The 17,830-nt window shown below is 40.2% G+C and overlaps 1 protein-coding gene across 10 annotated transcripts in view; it reads right to left on the reverse strand.

Annotated features, from left to right (window-relative positions):
- The window catches only part of mthfd1a (methylenetetrahydrofolate dehydrogenase (NADP+ dependent) 1a, methenyltetrahydrofolate cyclohydrolase, formyltetrahydrofolate synthetase), a 35,055-nt gene that overhangs the window by 7,704 nt on the left and 9,521 nt on the right, over positions 1 to 17,830 (reverse strand). For 7 of the 10 annotated variants that reach the window (XM_083562620.1, XM_083562619.1, XM_083562616.1 and 4 more), the window contains 16 exons: positions 16,698 to 16,809; positions 16,259 to 16,386; positions 15,209 to 15,306; positions 14,108 to 14,281; positions 12,111 to 12,247; positions 11,104 to 11,147; positions 10,834 to 10,938; positions 10,647 to 10,721; positions 6,946 to 7,038; positions 6,710 to 6,844; positions 6,546 to 6,614; positions 5,464 to 5,575; positions 2,592 to 2,722; positions 2,049 to 2,090; positions 1,818 to 1,918; positions 1,425 to 1,602 (listed from right to left, as the gene is read on the reverse strand). In XM_083562620.1, coding sequence (XP_083418746.1) covers positions 1,425 to 1,602; positions 1,818 to 1,918; positions 2,049 to 2,090; positions 2,592 to 2,722; positions 5,464 to 5,575; positions 6,546 to 6,614; positions 6,710 to 6,844; positions 6,946 to 7,038; positions 10,647 to 10,721; positions 10,834 to 10,938; positions 11,104 to 11,147; positions 12,111 to 12,247; positions 14,108 to 14,281; positions 15,209 to 15,306; positions 16,259 to 16,386; positions 16,698 to 16,809 — 1,734 coding nt within the window. Of the gene's footprint in view, positions 1 to 1,374; positions 1,603 to 1,817; positions 1,919 to 2,048; positions 2,091 to 2,591; positions 2,723 to 5,463; positions 5,576 to 6,545; positions 6,615 to 6,709; positions 6,845 to 6,945; positions 7,039 to 10,646; positions 10,722 to 10,833; positions 10,939 to 11,103; positions 11,148 to 12,110; positions 12,248 to 14,107; positions 14,282 to 15,208; positions 15,307 to 16,258; positions 16,387 to 16,697; positions 16,810 to 17,830 lie in introns of all 10 variants that reach the window. The other 3 variants (XR_014536913.1, XM_083562622.1, XM_083562623.1) reach the window with 3 other exon arrangements.

Raw genomic sequence — 17,830 nt, forward strand, 5'->3', positions numbered from 1 at the left:
AAATGAGTCTGTTTCTTTAACCAATCAGATTTTAGATTCTCCTCACAGAGCAGCTCGCTGGCCCAGAATATTGTCAGCATTTTTCTATCCTCTGATTGGTTGGTCAGAGGGAAACTGTTACAGCCGAGTTCGACTGGTAAAACACGTCTGCAGCTCTGCACATGTTAATACATCTGAGTTTGACTTTTTTATACCTACGGAGGAAGAGAAATTGATTTGGTCTCGGACATACTTGAAAGTACATTTTGAAGAAAAGCTAGACATGGTGAGGAGGTCAGTAAACCCTGAAGCTAGCTAGCGTGTCTCAGCATGGGAAAGGGTTTGTTCTCCACCTTCAGACCAGTGAATACGAGCGCTACCACTGGATCACAGCCTCTGGGGGGCGCTGCACATTATGAGTCTGCATCTCTGGTGAGTAGGTTGTATTTTATTTACATTTTAATGTTTTTGTCATGTTATTGGACAAATATTGATTCTGAACTGCTCCAGATGTTGTAGGTGCACAGTTGTGGTTGTAGTGTAGAGGTTTGGAGTCTTAACTGGGTTTCTTGCTTTAGTAAAATGGTTTTTACCTCCAGATGTGAAATGTCTCTCTGTAATGCCACGTGTTTCTGTAATATATTGTGTTTTTCTATTGTATTGATGTTTTCTATTGAGATGTGATGTGGTGGTATTAAAGGGTGGATTAAGTCGGGACGTCCCCAATGAAGGCCCTGGTACCAAATACACGGCCCGCCACTATAAATAAACAACTACACAATACACAATCAAACAACTACACAGCTACACAATCACATATCTACACAATAACACAACTAAAAAAAAAAATCACACAACTGCATAATCACACAATTACACAATCACACAAGTACACAAATATACAAGTACACAACTACACAACTACAGAAGTATGCAATTAATGAATGATTAACACACACACACACACACACACACACACACACACACACACACACACACATTTACACAAATTAATTAATTAATTTATTTATTTTTAGTAGTAATATTATTGTAACACAGGTTCACCCGAAAATAAGCAAAAATTGTGTGTGTGTTTGTACATTTGTGTATATGTGTGTGGGTGTTTTTATATGTTTGTGTGTGTGTGTGTGTGTGTGTGTGTGTGTGTGTGTGTGTGTGTGTGTGTTCGCGTGCGTGCCTGCGCTTGTATACAGGTATTTGTTTATGTGTGCACCTGTGTATGTGTGTTTGTATGTTGTGTTTTATGTGTGAGTGCATGCATGTGTGGGCATGCCTGTCTGTGTGTGTGTGTGTGTGTTTATGTGCGAGTTTGCGTGTTGTGTTTTATGTGTGTTTGTTCATGCGTGTGAGTGTGTGTGTATGTGTGTATTTCACCTTTAAAACAGGGTTGTGTGTGTGTACCGGGTTGAGAACCCGCGCTGTACCTGCAGCTCGTAGGGAAAATGAAGTGTGCTCTGGATCTCGGCTGCTCTCTGAACACCATGTGCCAGCTCCAGTGCTCCAGCGCCACCTTCAGACCAACTTCTGCACTGCACAGCCTCGACTGCTCCGAAACTCCTCGCCTGATCACACACCACCTCCACCTCCACCTCTGTGTCACAACTACACACAGAAAAGCATCACACCTTCATCACTCCTCCTGCTCACTCTGATTGTTCCACAGCACTGACACTAGAGACTCCTTCCATAAATAACACCCAGAGGAGCTGGTATTAAGAATCATACTCATGGTCAGGGTGAGCAGTGGATTTAACTAAATATAGCAGCAGGAGTTAACAGCTTAATTTAGACCTTAATTTCGCTGAAGACCTTCTGACCTGAAGGTGTTTACAGCCACCACCAGCGGTACCCCGTACGTCCTGGCTTTCTCTAAACGTCTCTGCAGATGAGCACAACCCCTCTTCAGCAGCTCCACGTTCTAGAGTACAGAGAGGAAACCAGATTTTACACCGTCCTGAAAAGCTGAGACCCAGGATTTACCATCATCATATCAAAATCTAAATAAAGACATCTAAATGTTTTTCAGATGTGGGAGATTTGAGTTTTACCTGCTTTGTATATTGATCAGAGGAAGAAAAACATGCTGAGATCTACAAACAGAAAAGAGTGGGAATCATTGTGTGTGTGTGTGTGTGTGTGTGTGTGTGTGTGTGTGTGTGTGTGTGTGTAGAGTGACTGTGTGTAGGAGTGTGTGTGTAGGAGTGTATGTGGAGGGGTGTGTGTAGGAGTGTGTAGACTGAGTGTGTGTAGGGGTGTATAGAGTGTGTGTATGATTGTAGAGAGTGTATGAGTGTGTGTGTGTGTGTGTGTGTGTGTGTGTGTGTGTGTGTGTGTGTGTGTGTGTGTGTGTGTGTAGGACTGTGTGTGTGTAGAGTGTGTGTGTGTGTGTAGGAGTGTGTAAAATACCTCAGTCATTGTAGAATAAACTGTAATCTCTGGTACATCTTAAATGCTTCTTGGTTTCCATTTCTATTTCAGTTGTGTTTCCTGCCACAGCGCCCCCTGGTGCTGACATTCAGCTTTATCTCCAACCACAGAACCATAAAGCAGGCTGAGGCTTGGTTTTGTTGGGGAGTGTCAATGAAACTCACCTGAGCTCCTGCACCGTCGCCGCACATCTTCAGAGCTCGCACAGACGTCACAAACACCAGCACGTGGGGTCTCAGGCCTGAGGAGCGACACGTGATGCTGAGGAAGTTCTCACAATCTGGAGTCTCAGTGACTAATGAGGTGAAAGTGGAGAAGAAGAAGAGTAAACACATGTTTATGTAAATCATGGTTATGTACATAAAAAAGAAAAAATGAGACCATAAATTCAAGCAATTGAGATGCAAAACTACTGGAACCCTTGAAACCTTGGTTCTGCATGGAGGAGGTCAAATACAGTGGGGCAAAAAAATATTTATTCAGCCACTAATTGTGCAAGTTCTCCAACTTAAAAAGATAAAAGAGGCCTGTAATTTTCATCATTGGTACACTTCAACTATGAGAGACAAAATGGAAAAAAAAAAAATCCAGAAAATCACATTGTCTGATTTATAAAGAATTTATTTGCAAATTATGGTGGAAAATAAGTATTTGGTCAATAACAAAAGTTCATCTTCAAAAGAATACTTTGTTATATTCCGTTTGTTGGCAATGACAGAGATAAAATGTTTTCTGTGAGTCTCCACAAGGTTTTTACACACTGTAGTTTGGCCCATTTCTCCATGCAGATCTCCTCTAGAGCAGTGATGTTTTGGGGCTGTTGCTGGGCAACACGGATTTTTAACTCCCTCCAAAGATTTTCTATGGGGTTGAGATCTGGAGACTGGCTAGGCCACTCCAGGACCTTAAAATGTTTCTTACGAAGCCACTCCTTGGTTGCCTGGGTGGTGTGTTTGGGATCATTGTCATGCTGAAAGACCCAGCCACGTTTCATCTTCAATGCCTTTGCTGATGGAAGGAGGTTTTCACTCAAAATCTCACGATACATGGCCCCATTCATTCTTTCCTTCACACGGATCAGGCGTCCTGGTCCCTTGGCAGTTTCCACCCCCATGCTTCAAAGTAGGTATGGTTTTCTTTGGATGCAACTCGGAATTCTTTCTCCTTCAAACACGACAAGTTGAGTTTTTACCAAGAAGTTCTATTTTGGTTTCATCTGACCATATGGCATTCTCCCAATCCTCTTCTGGATCATCCAAATGCTCTCTAGCAAACTTCAAACGGGCCCAGACATGTACTGGCTCAAGCAGGGGGACAAGTCTGACACTGCAGGATTTGAGTTGGTGGCGTAGTGTGTTACTGATGATAGCCTTTGTTACTTTGGTCCCAGCTCTCTGCAGGTCATTCACTAGATCCCCCCTTGTAGTTCTGGTGTTTTTGCTCACTGTTCTTGTGATTATTTTGACCCCACGGGGGTGAGATCTTGCGTGGAGCCCCAGATCGAGGGAGATTATTAGTGGTCTTGTATGTCTTCCACTTTCTAATAATTGCTCCCACAGTTGATTTCTTTACACCAAGCTGTTTACCTATTGCAGATTCAGTCTTCCCAGCCTGGTGCAGGTCTACAGTTTTCTGGTGTCCTTTGACAGCTCTTTGGTCTTGGCCATAGTGGAGTTTGGAGTTTGACTGTTTCAGGTTGTGGACAGGTGTCTTTTATACTGATAACGAGTTCAAACAGGTGCCATTAATACAGATAACAAATGTAGGAGGACAGAGGAGCCTCTTAAAGAAGAAGTTAAAGGTCTGTGAGAGCCAAAAATCTTTTTTGTAGGTGACCAAATACTTATTTTCATAGTTAAATTACAGGCCTCTCTCCTCTTTTTAAGTGGGAGAACTTGCACAATTGATGGCTGACTAAATACTTTTTTGCCCCACTGTATATCCCTCAAGATCTTTGTGCGGTTTCATGATCTATAAACTGTGGAGGTGGCAATCATTTATAAACCATATTTTTACACAAATGCACTGGTTGAAAAAGATTTTAGAGGATTTTGAGTTTTGACTTGAGTCTTCTAAAAATCTGCTTTATTTCCATTTGCTGATGTGTTGGAAGAGTAAGAAATCTCTTGCATAGAGCTGAGGTCCAAATTTGTATCCTGTTATTGAAGTGGGTGGCAAAAAAAAGTGCTGTGAAAGAAAAAAGAAAGAAGAAAATGAAATCCACCAATGTGTTTTTTTTTTATATTATAAAATCAGTATTGGGGTGCCAAAACTTTTGCAATTGACAGCAGAACTTAAAAGATCAAATTCCGCATCTAGTAATTTTTCTGAATTTGTTAATCTTGTAGAAAGTGCACGCAAAAATGTAAGCACATCAATACGTTGTCGGATCCTAAAGTATTGGCACCCTTGAAACCCTTTTCATGGAGGAGATCCAATATATCCTTTAAGGGTTTTTTTTATCTTTTGGGGTTTCATTATCTATAAATTGTGGGGTAAAAAATAAGTTTGAAACTGCATTTTCCAGAAAAATGCGCTACTTAAATGGGATTTTGACGGTTTTTGGATTTTGAGTTTAAGCCTAATTAATCACTAGAGTGTCAATAAGAGAGTTATTGATCAGTTTAGTTGAAGGGTGTCAATACTTTTGGTCTGTGTGAACAAATGAATGCATTTCATTTCATAACTCCTCTCATGTACTGCTTTGATATCATAAACTTACATAAAAACATATTTAGGAATAATGTCAGCTCCATAATTATTGGCACCCTCAGAATGTTCTTGTTTAAAAATTCTGTCCTATTTTTGATCTTATTTATCATCTTTTTTTTTTTTTTTTTTAATAAATAAATAAATAACTCTAAATCCTTAGTGTTAATTTCACACCTACGCTGTTCATATGACTCGAGTCTGGTCCAAGTCTGTAGGTGTATAACAGAACACTGGGGATTTTAGCTGTGTAGCTTCGAGATGAACTGCACAGAAACTGAAGAAAAAGAACTTGAAATGGAATTTGAATGACAGAGCGGCTCTCACCCACAAAGCCCTGAGGCCCGACCAATTTTAGAGCCATTTTATCTGCCATGATGGATGGACTGCTCCATGGGACATCAGTGGATGGAGTGATATGAAGAAAGACTGGAGTTCCCTATAAGAAACACAGAGAATGTGTGAGGTTGCTGTCCATGGTACCATGTTAACCATTGTTATACCATGGTCATGTGTAAATACTGGATTGTGATTGGCTGGAAGGAGTTCAGGCGTGAGTTCAATGCATTGAACAAAATAGTTGAATCTGCCTTATAAACACCTGTAGCCATTCCACATGTTCAGATTCATATATGCTAGTGTACACATTCCCTAACCACCCTAATGAGCTCCATGGAAGAGTTTTGTGGTGGATCTTCTGTGGTGAAAACGGTCATTTTAATAAACACCTCAAGGCACAAGATGAATTTTCCAGACAAACTGGAGAACAAAACATTCAAATGAGAAATAGTACGAAAAACCTCACTCCAACAGCTTCATTATTATCAATGCTGGGAAGTGATCACGACATAAGGTGATAATCCACAACTAGGTGTGCGGCTTAACACTGTTTTAAAGCGCTCTGCTTCACTGCAGGCTGTTTTTCACCTCTGTATCCTGCACTAACATGATGTTTTGTTTGTTCCAGTCTATGTGTTTCCTCTGTTTTCCCACCAGATGTCGCCAATGTGTTCTTTTGACTTTTCCTGAGCATTCATTGTTTTTACCTGTGTCCTAAAAAACTTCACGTCTCCCCTGGATCAACTTCACGTCACAGCCGACCCCTGGATCAAGCCCTGGTTCTGTCAATAGCACTCACCTAGCCCTGGATATCACCTCATATAATGTTCAATAAATACAGGAATATTGTATGCTGCCTGCTATTTTTATTAACTGTGTATATAAGTAAAGGAAATGCATTATAGCATTGAAAGAATACATTTATAGGTGAATTCATAAGTAATTTTGCCATACAGCATATGAGCTGTGGTAATGTGGTAAATATTTACATATATAATAAATATAAACATTTTTGTAAGGTTAGCAGGTTTATATATATGTATACATGGAATCTAAAGGTATTATTATACCTCCAGTGTCTGCATCAAACACGGCTTCAGGGTTTCCTTTAACACCAAACACAGAACTTCACTAACACCCTGAAATGAAAGACACCAGAATGCTTCACTTTTCTTTCTCTTTCTCACAAACACACACAAACACACACACAAACACCCTTGCTACACACACACACCAGATCGTCAGTGGTTACAGGCTCTCCAGATGTGCTGTAAGCCACCACCATCCGAGCGAGTCTGTCCTTCATGTCCTCTACACTCCTGCTCAGAGACACGATGGCCCTCAGCTCACTGTTTAACGACGCTCGATCCTGTAACACACACACAGTGTCCTTCCATTGGTATATAAGTCTCATCTATGCACTATGAACAGCGAGACAGGACACAGCATTGTGACCATAATAGCACGTACCGTTATCTTGTCTGGGTTAATGTCCAACTGAACCAGGCATCTGATCTCATCATGGTTCAGGGTGAAGGGGTCAGACTTCTCAATGCCAAGTCTCTGCACAGAGGTCGCTTAGAGGTCAGTTTCAGTAAACATCATGGCACAGGGTAATATTACTAATACCACCATAAAGTTTTTACATTTTTAATTTCGGTACAGTTAGAGGACAGAGTGCAGAACATAAAACTGCTTGTAATTTTATATTAAATATAATTATTAATTTAAATATTTAAAAATAATATTAATAATTTGTTAATATCAACATTTGAAAGCTTACATTTTTTAAACAATTTTAAATAAAATGTCTTCTTAGTTAAATGTTATATAAAATAATATTTTATAAAAAAATAAATAAAAAAATTATGCAACAAACTTTTTTATTATATTGTTTCAATTGAGTAATCAAATAAATTGCCACTAATCAAATTCATAAAATTTAATAAATTTGTTATTATTTGGGTTTTTTGCTTTTAATTTCACTGCAAGTTTTATCCTGCACATAACAATGTTTGTGACAAATAAAAAAATCTTGAATCCACAGCGCTAGCGTGAGCTGCTAGCCACTTCCTGGTTAGCGGTTAACACTAGCACGATGAATTCTTTAGCATTTTCATGCATGCACAAAACTAATCTTATTTCTGGTATAGAGCGAGTGACCACAGTTACACTGCGCTAACGTTTATACTCCTGCCATTGTGGCGTATGTTTTAAAGTTTAAAAATAATAAAAATGCTGAATGTGCACAAAGTGCGAGGCCGAGACTAAACAAACTTGCAGTTCGCCACATTATATTAGGACTTGTAACGTTACACTTTATATATATATATATATACAGTGAGGAAAATAAGTATTTGAACACCCTGCTATTTTGCAAGTTCTCCCACTTCCCTTCTCCAAATCATGGAGGGGTCTGAAATTGTCATCGTAGGTGCATGTCCACTGTGAGAGAAATCACAATATATGATTTTTTAACTATTTATTTGTATGATACAGCTGCAAATTAGTATTTGAACACCTGAGAAAGTCAATGTTTATATTTGGTACAGTAAGCTTTGTTTGCAATTACAGAGGTCAAACGTTTCCTGTAGTTTTTCACCAGGTTTGCACACACTGCAGGAGGGATTTTGGCCCACTCCTCCACACAGATCTTCTCTAGATCAGTCAGGTTTCTGGCCTGTCACTGAGAAACACGGAGTTTGAGCTCCCTCCAAAGATTCTCTATTGGGTTTAGGTCTGGAGACTGGCTAGGCCACGCCAGAACCTTGATATGCTTCTTACAGAGCCACTCCTTGGTTATCCTGGCTGTGTGCTTCGGGTCATTGTCATGTTGGAAGACCCAGCCTCGACCCATCTTCAATGCTCTAACTGAGGGAAGGAGGTTGTTCCCCAAAATCTCGCAATACATGGCCCCGGTCATCCTCTCCTTAATACAGTGCAGTCGCCCTGTCCCATGTGCAGAAAAACACCCCCAAAGCATGATGCTACCACCCCCATGCTTCACAGTAGGGATGGTGTTCTTGGAATGGTACTCATCATTCTTCTTCCTTCAAACACGTTTAGTGGAATTATGACCCAAAAGTTCTATTTTGGTCTCATCTGACCACATGACTTTCTCCCATGACTCCTCTGGATCATCCAAATGGTCATTGGCAAACTTAAGACGTGCCTGGACATGTGCTGGTTTAAGCAGGGGAACCTTCCGTGCCATGCATGATTTCAAACCATGACGTCTTAGTGTATTACCAACAGTAACCTTGGAAACGGTGGTCCCAGCTCTTTTCAGGTCATTGACCAGCTCCTCCTGTGTAGTTCTGGGCTGATTTCTTACCTTCCTTAGGATCATTGAGACCCCACGAGGTGAGATCTTGCATGGAGCCCCAGTCCGAGGGAGATTGACAGTCATGTTTAGCTTCTTCCATTTTCTAATGATTGCTCCAACAGTGGACCTTTTTTCACCAAGCTGCTTGGCAATTTCCCCGTAGCCCTTTCCAGCCTTGTGGAGGTGTACAATTTTGTCTCTAGTGTCTTTGGACAGCTCTTTGGTCTTGGCCATGTTAGTAGTTGGATTCTTACTGATTGTATGGAGTGGACAGGTGTCTTTATGCAGCTAACGACCTCAAACAGGTGCATCTAATTTAGGATAATAAATGTAGTGGCGGTGGACATTTTAAAGGCAGACTAACAGGTCTTTGAGGGTCAGAATTCTAGCTGATAGACAGGTGTTCAAATACTTATTTGCAGCTGTATCATACAAATAAATAGTTTAAAAATCATATATTGTGATTTCTGGATTTTTTTTTAGATTATGTCTCTCACAGTGGACATGCACCTACGATGACAATTTCAGACCCCTCCATGATTTCTAAGCGGGAAAACTTGCAAAATAGCAGAGTGTTCAAATACTTATTTTCCTCACTGTATATATATATATATATATATATAAATATATATATGACCGCACTTCATACACTATATGGACAATCATTTGTTATATGCTTCCTTTTATACACCACATTCCACCTTTAGACCACATTTACTGTTATAAGAACCTCCACTCTTCTGGGAAGATGTTCCACTAGATTTTGTGAAGGTTTTGTGGAGATTCATTCAAGGGTGAGGAGGTCTGGGGTGCAGTCAGTGTTTACATTCATTCTAGAGGTGTTCTATAGGGTTTATAGCAGGAGATCTTTCGCTTCAACTCCAGGGAAAGCAGATCTTCATTAAGCCGGTTTTGTGCACAGGGGCTTTGTCATGCTGGAACAGGTTTAATCTCCTAGTTTGAATGAAGGGAAAATTCAATGCTCCCGTATCCAAAGCGTCCAATACAATTGTGTGCCTCCAACTTTGAGGTAACAGTTCAATACTTTTGGGTTTATAGTGTAAATATAATGTTCATTGTAGCTAAGTTATTACAAAACTTTCCTATTACACTTTATAACAGAGTTATAGAGCTAGAGGTATAGAGCTCATCATCATGATATGAATCACCAAGTCATGAGTTTCACCAAGATACAAAGTCGACTGTCATAACTCTCTAATGTCACCATTATGTCCACAAACCTTTACACAACTATTTAACTAAGACTTGTTCAAGTTGTTCAAGTATTCATAAATTTTAATGTAAGCTAATAAGAGCCAAAATGTCAGCTATTATAACTCTCTAATGTCACCCTTATGTCACCAAAAGTCTACATTATCACAGATGTTGTCAACTAAATATTTAAATTCAGAAAAGTTTTTTTTTTTATAAAAACTGTTGGCTTTATAAATGTTCATGTACAGTACATTGTAAAAAATCATTGCACTATAACATCTGCTGTCATAACTCTCCAATGTCAGCCTTATGTCACTTCATAACTACAATTCAATACTCACATGTTCATTTAAGTTGATGGTAAAAAATTTTAATGACAGTTGTTGGTTCTTATACATTTATAAGAAGTTCATCATGCTACAATGTCTGCTGTAATAATGCTCTAACATCACCCTTATGTCACCAAAAAGCTACACAATCTCACATGTGAAGTTAACTTGACATTGAAATCACATTTTTAATGAGGAAATTTTTAATGAGACTTTGTAAACATATTTGTGCATTGGTCCTATAAAGAGCTTATGTAAGTGTTATGTCGCTTTATGAGCATCCTTAAGCCTCAGGTTCATACCTGTAGCCTTTTGAGCTGGGAAGACGAGAAGGCTCGGAGATCATTTCTGACTGGCACCAAGAGGCCAAAAAGATCCTAAAAACAAAAAATAAAATTGAGAATAAATATAAACACACACACACACACACACACACACACACACACACACACACACACACACACACACACATACACACACAGATTTAACCTGGTCAGAGAGTTTGTCCTGATAATGACAGAAAGTTTCAATGGTGTCTGTGATGAAGCCACTGGATGCTGAAACAGCCTCAGTGTCTGGAAACAGAAAATTGGCCTATGACACACACACACACACACACACACACACACACACACACACACACACACACACACACACACACACACACACACACACACACACACACACACACACACACATCTATTTTTAGATGTTCATATCTGTGTAATATTAAAATCTAAGGTAAAAGTTGAAACACACCTCCTCCATGGAGATCTGAGAACATCCACCTCCATCAGCAGCTCCTGGTAATAAACAGTGTTTATATGAGCTTCATACAGTGGCTGTGAGGGAAGTGTGGAGATGCCAAGACTTTGAGTTTTTGAGAGACACTGTCATGTTCCTTTTGTTTCTTTGCAACAAACTCGCCAATGTAACGGTATGAAGATTTTCTTTGACCAAACAAATCTATAAATGTCCAGATGTTTCACATCATTTTTAATGTAAAATCCTCCTTTAGCATAAAGAACAGCTTTACACACACACACTCAGCCTCCAGACACTTCCTTCCTCCAAACATTCAGCTGAAATACTTTTCCGTGTTTCTGCAAAGTAAAACTCGTAAAATTCTGCAAAGATTTTCTTCACTAGTTGGAGTTTTCTTCTTCATCCCAGAGCAGGTCAGTAGGATTGAGGTGCGGTGACTGGGCAGGTTGTATCATGATAAATATCACTCCAGACGTCTGTTTGATCTCTTAATAACACTTACAGAACTCAGACGTGCGATTCGGCTCATCGTCTTGTTGGACGGTGAAGTTGGTTTCAATGAGGCGCAGTCCAGACGGAACTGCATGGTGGTGAAGTGTGGAATGGGAGACGTGTAGGTTCAAGATTCCTTTCACTTTCCGAAACCTTCACTGCTCCAAAACAACCCCAAACTATTACACTTTCACCTCCATGTGTGAGTGTGGGGGTGAGGGAGTCTGATTAGATGTTCTCTCCTGGTCTCCATCTCACACAAGTTCTTCTGATAGAGACACAAATGTCCCATTTGCACTCCTCAGAACTTTCCTCCACTCATTTACTGTTTAATTCATGTGTGATATTGACTTTCAAAAAGGATGTTACAGAGAAACAAATGTAAACATGCAGGTGTCTCAAAACCCGTAAATTACTCCAAAGTCTTCACAGCCACTAAACAAAGAATAGAACTAAAACATCCATACATACAGTATATTATTCAGCTCGCTGGCATCAGGAATTCTTACCTCTGACACCTAACCAGTGTCGAAGAGATGGTTGTCGAACACAGGCAAAAGCATTGACCTTCAAATGTGCTCCCAAAGCTTGAGCTAGCCCCAGAGCTACGGTGCGCAGACCTTCAGCTTGTGCAGCAGACGTTATTCTGAGCCGACAACACACAAAATACTTTCAAATTTTTGTATATATACACAATACATTTGTATATACAATATTGGTTTCTTTCTCTCATACACCACAGCACATCAAATCCTGCATTCTGATTGGTCAATAGGTGTTGATTAGGTTGGTTAAGAACAGCATCTCTGTGAGTAAAACTGATGGGAGGTTGGAGCTCGGTAATTAAGGCATTGGATTCTGGATCACAAGGTCACAAATTCAAATCTCAGCACCACCAAAGCTTCTGCTGGGCCCTTGAGCAAGGCCCTTAACCCTCAACTATTCAGTTGTAAGTCACTTTGGATAAGATCATCTGCAAAATGCCCTTTTTCAGAGCGTAAATGCATAAATACCCCATTGTTTCCTTGTAAAGTTCGAGAATGAACTCTTTCAGTTATACTGAGGTATATTGAGATGTTTTGCTTCACATTTCTTGTTGAATGTTTTCAGTTTTTAACTTATTTTGATGTTTGCTGATAGCCAGACCCTTTTCTGTTCTACACTTATGTTTACGACTGCAGTTTAGATCGTTTGCTCAGGTATTGTTAGGCTGCTGACGCGGAAGCAGATATAGTCCAATCATTGTCTTTATGAACTATCAAAAAACAAAACACTTACAAGACGAGGAAAACAAACAAACAAAGACATCCGCTCGAAACGATTAATCCACCATGAGCGCGAATGTCCAAAGCAAAATCCAAATGTAAGTAAAGCCACCGGTAATGAGTAATCCAACACGGAAACGGAGTTCGGCTATAGAGCCAGCGGTGACTGCCGGTGTTCGAGCAGCCACGCGAATTACCAGCATGACAATACAAGGACCGACAGCCTGTGACTCAAGAACGTGAGTTTAAGTAGTCTGATCTTTAATGAGCCACAGCTGTCGGTAATCAAGGAAAGCAGCGTGACTGCAATTGAGGGGGCCGTGGCAGGGTGAATCCCTGACAGCTACCAAGGGGGGCGTGGCAGGGGGATCCCTGACAGCTTCCGAGGGGGGCGTGGCAGGGGGATCCCTGACAGGTATATAATAAAAGGCTCTTGCTGTGCAATACCATCCTGGGCAATACATAACTTGGGTATATGTATGATGTGTTATTCTTTAATAAAAATTTAACTGTTTGAATTTTGCTGTTCAATAAAACGAATTAAAGACTTCAGGAGCATGTAGTTACTGGAAATAATTCAACTCTATGCATTATTCTCATTATTCACAAATCTCCTTCATTATACATGATTGTGTACCTACTGTATATACATACTGTATGTATACATTATAAATGTACAGCTTCATAACTGAGGCCGATGTGATTCGCATCTCGATGCATAAGCAACAGTAGAAAACAATACAAAAGATCTATTTGAATACCGATGTGATACTATATGATGCATCCAATGGGAAAAATATTACAGACAGTGAACTTTTATGTCTTTGGTTCAGGCTGACAGCAGATCAGCAATTTACAAAGTGCCTTCTGACTTCTAACTTATTTCACAAGTCTTTTTAGTGCAAAAAAGAAGTACAAAGAATAAAAACAGACGTTCATTTCCTGTTGTGTGTGCAGAAAATTACAGCTCTACCTCTGCCATGTTAATCTGTATTCTATGTGACTCTCAGGACACGCCTCCGTCTCCGCAGTGTTGCGATACGTTGTTTTCATGTAGCAGCAGCGGAGAGAAAGCACTCGAGAAGGTGCCCTCATTCAGACCAACTTACACTGATTTTAATATATACAATTGAGCCATTGAGGATTAAGGGCCTTAAGGGCCTTGCTCAGGGGCCCAGCAGTTGCACTTTAAACTCAAGACCTTCTGCTGAGATAAAAATATACACACGGTTAAATCTTACCCAGTGACTGCTACGTATTTTCCCTCAGGCTGTTTGTCAAGTCGTTGCAGGACATCCAGGCTCACCCTCGCCCTGCTCCTGTCATACTGCTCCATTTCCTTCGAGAACAGTCCTATTTCCTTCGCCAGCTGAAGGATGGGCTTCCGTGCAGCACACTGAGAGATCCAGGGGTCACTGTGAGTGAAAATCAGACTTAAATTACAAAAACAAATACTCTGAAGTTAAACACTTTCTTGTAGTACCTTGATGCTTTGCTCTAATTCTGTTGCTTTTGGGATGAACATAAATCCTTTTAGAACATTATGAATCAGTATAATTAAATGAATCAAGTTGTTGCAGCGCTAATGAGGCAAAAGCGGCCCTGATGAACACGAGGAAGGAACCTTGAGAGAAACCAGACACAAAAGAAACTATATCTATTATACGTCCATCCCATCTGTAAATGTGTAATTAGGAGATTCATTGCAATTTTATTAGCAGTGGTGGTTCAGTGGTGAAGGAGTTTGGGTTACAGATCATAAGATCAGAGGTTCAAGCCCCAGCACCCCTAGTGGGCCACTGTTGGGCCCTTGAGAAAGGCCCTTAACCCTATCTGCTCCAGGGGTGCTGTACCATCGCTGACCCCAGATTTCTAACAAACTGGATTATGCAAAAAATCCCACTTTATTATATTTGTTATATATTTTCTCTTATTTTATATTTAAAGTCACTTTTATCTAATCAACAATAAAACTGTTGGGAAGATAAAACACAACTAGAGCTTGTTTGTTACTAAACACCGCCTGCAATAACCTTGAAATAATGAAACTTATGACACGCAGTGTCTTTTTTTATATCGGCCTGTGCTAGCAGTTTGTGAATGATCCAGTAAGGATCACACACCTTTACACAGTTTTTTACACAGAGTGTGTTCTGTTGCAATGAATAACGAAAAGGATAAAAGGAGGACATACGAGAGCCCTGGGAGCATGTCAAGCAGTGTCAGAAGGTTTTCGAGAACCTGTCACCTGCTTCCACTTCCTTCCTCCATGTGCAGGTGAGGTTCTTCCATAGATTGTACCATCACAAATAAATGAATCGTAAAACCCAGTGTTCACGCACCTTGCCCAGGGTCTGTCTGGTTTCAGCTTGGTGTACGTCACACTCCATTTCCCGGGTCTGTACATCTGCAGGAACTTTTGAGCACTCCTGACTGTGTTCTGTAAATAACAATGATGAGATGATGAAAATATTGTGTTGAGAAAACCCATGAAGAGCTCAGTGTGATAATAAGAATAGACCATATGCTGTACATATATATGAGGAGGTATCAAAAAGTTTGGAGACTAATGATGTAATTTGTGCTATTCTGACCACATGCGTTACCACATCTGCAATTTCATCATGGACAGCAAGTTAGAACAAAGAACAAACGTTAAATTCTGCATGAACCTGGTGAAATCTCTGTGGAGAGAGGAGAACCTTCCAGAAGAATAATCATCTCTACAGCACTCCAACAATCAGGCCTGTATGGTAAAGTGGCCAGATGGAAGCCACTCCTAATAGTAATAGGCACATGGCAGGCTCTGGAGTTTGCTAAAAAGCACCTGAAGGACTCTCAGACCATGAGAAACAAAGATTAAACTCTTTGGCCTGAATGCCAAACATAATGTCTGGAGGAAAGCAGGCACCGCTGAGCACCTGGTCAGTACCATCTCTACAGTGAAGCATGGTAGTGGCAGCATCATGCTGTGGGGATGTTTTTCAGCAGCAGGAACTTTGAAACTGGTCAGGATCGAGGGAAAGATGAATGCAGCAATGCACAGAGACGTCCTTGATGAAAACCTACTCCAGAGTGCTTTGGACCTGGGTTTACGGTTTATCTTCCAACAGGACAGCGACTTAGCACACAGCCAAGATAACAAAGCAGTGTCTACGGGACAACTCTTTAACAACTTTAACATCTCTGAAGATCTGAAAATGGCTGTGCATTGATGCTCCCCATCCAAGCTGATGGAGCTTTAGAGGTTCTGCAAAGAAGAATGTGAGAAACTGCCCAACAATAGTTGGTCAAGCTTGTAGCATCAAACTCAAAAAGATTTCAAACAAACCTTTTTCACTTTGCCATTACGGGGATTCGTTTGTAGAATTTTTTGAAAAATTAAATCATACCTCCATCAACATGGCAACAGTCATGGGGCCCACTCCTCCAGGAACCGGAGTGATGAGGCCTGCTCGCTCTTTAGCTGATGGATAGTGAACATCTCCCACCACGCGTACACCCGACGGCCTGCTACTGTCTGTGCAGAAAAAATACACACTAAAAATCTGCATTACATTATTTTTTCCTTTAAACAAAATGTAATCCTGCAAATCTAAAACCTGCCTTTCAGCCGTGTACATTTACACACGTACGTTACACACATTTTTACCACTAACACTTGGGCTACATCTTGGTCATAAGTAAATCTACTTCCATGCAAACATTTTATGCTCACATGCTGTATGACCCCTGATGTGTCTTCTCATTTACAGGGAACGTGAACATGACAGCAAAAGGTGAAGACATTCGATAAACCTATAGTACATCAAACTATTATGAGAGAAAGACCTGGGATGTGGTTAATGCCGACGTCGATGACCACAGCGCCCTCCTTTATCCACTCGCCTTTCAGCAGCTCGGCTTTCCCAGCACCTACCACCACTATGTCTGCCCTTTTGACCTTCACAGAGGAGACAAAGCCTGTTAGAGCTTCTCTATGGACCTTCAGAATGTTCTCAATCAGATTATTGCTAAACATATATGCTTGGAGCCTGTGTTGCAAAAGCGTACTTTGTTTTATTATATAGAACTAACGAAGGTTCAGTCTACGGGTGTTTTTCCAGCATTTCTGTTTCAGTACGATTCCTGTTTAGCCCCGCCCACTTTTTCATCCTGATTTGTATTTTTAAATGAATTTACTTCCATTTTATTTGTAAAGAGATTTTAACAATGGACAATGTCCCAAAGCTGCTTTGCAGAAAACACATTTCTGTGGATTTAAATATAAATTTGAAATTTCTAAAATCAGTCTATATAACTTTATCTTTTAGATATGACCTTTTTTATTTATTATTTTTTTTTTTTTACATTTTCGGCATTTTTGAGATACCCTAAGAGTTAAGGGCCCATCAGTGACACCTGGGTTTACTAGGACTACCTTTCTAATGGAAGCTCACTGTATTAACCACTGAGCTACCATTATGAATTAGAAGTGTGTTCTTGCTAAGCTTTAATGGAATCTTAAATCGCATTATTTAATCTTTTTACGATATGTAATAAGTGAAAGTGGAGGTGGCTGTAAATGCTGAGCTGGTTTATTATAATAGCACACCAAACAATCCAAAATGAAACTACGTTTCTCCAGAACCCTGGTGCTACATAAAACAACATAGAGCTACATTCAGAATACAGAGCTACATACAGAATACAGAGCTACATACAAAACAGAGCTACATACAGAACACAGAGCTACATACAGAACACAGAGCTACATAACAGAACACAGAGCTACATAACAGAAAACAGAGCTACATACAGAACACAGAGCTACATACAGAACACAGAGCTACATAACAGAACACAGAGCTACATAACAGAAAACAGAGCTACATACAGAACACAGAGCTACATAACAGAACACAGAGCTACATAACAGAACACAAAGCTACATACAGAACACAGAGCTACATACAGAACACAGA

The sequence above is a fragment of the Silurus aristotelis genome (assembly GCF_946808225.1).
Source record: "Silurus aristotelis genome assembly, chromosome: 15".
NCBI lineage: Eukaryota > Metazoa > Chordata > Actinopteri > Siluriformes > Siluridae > Silurus > Silurus aristotelis.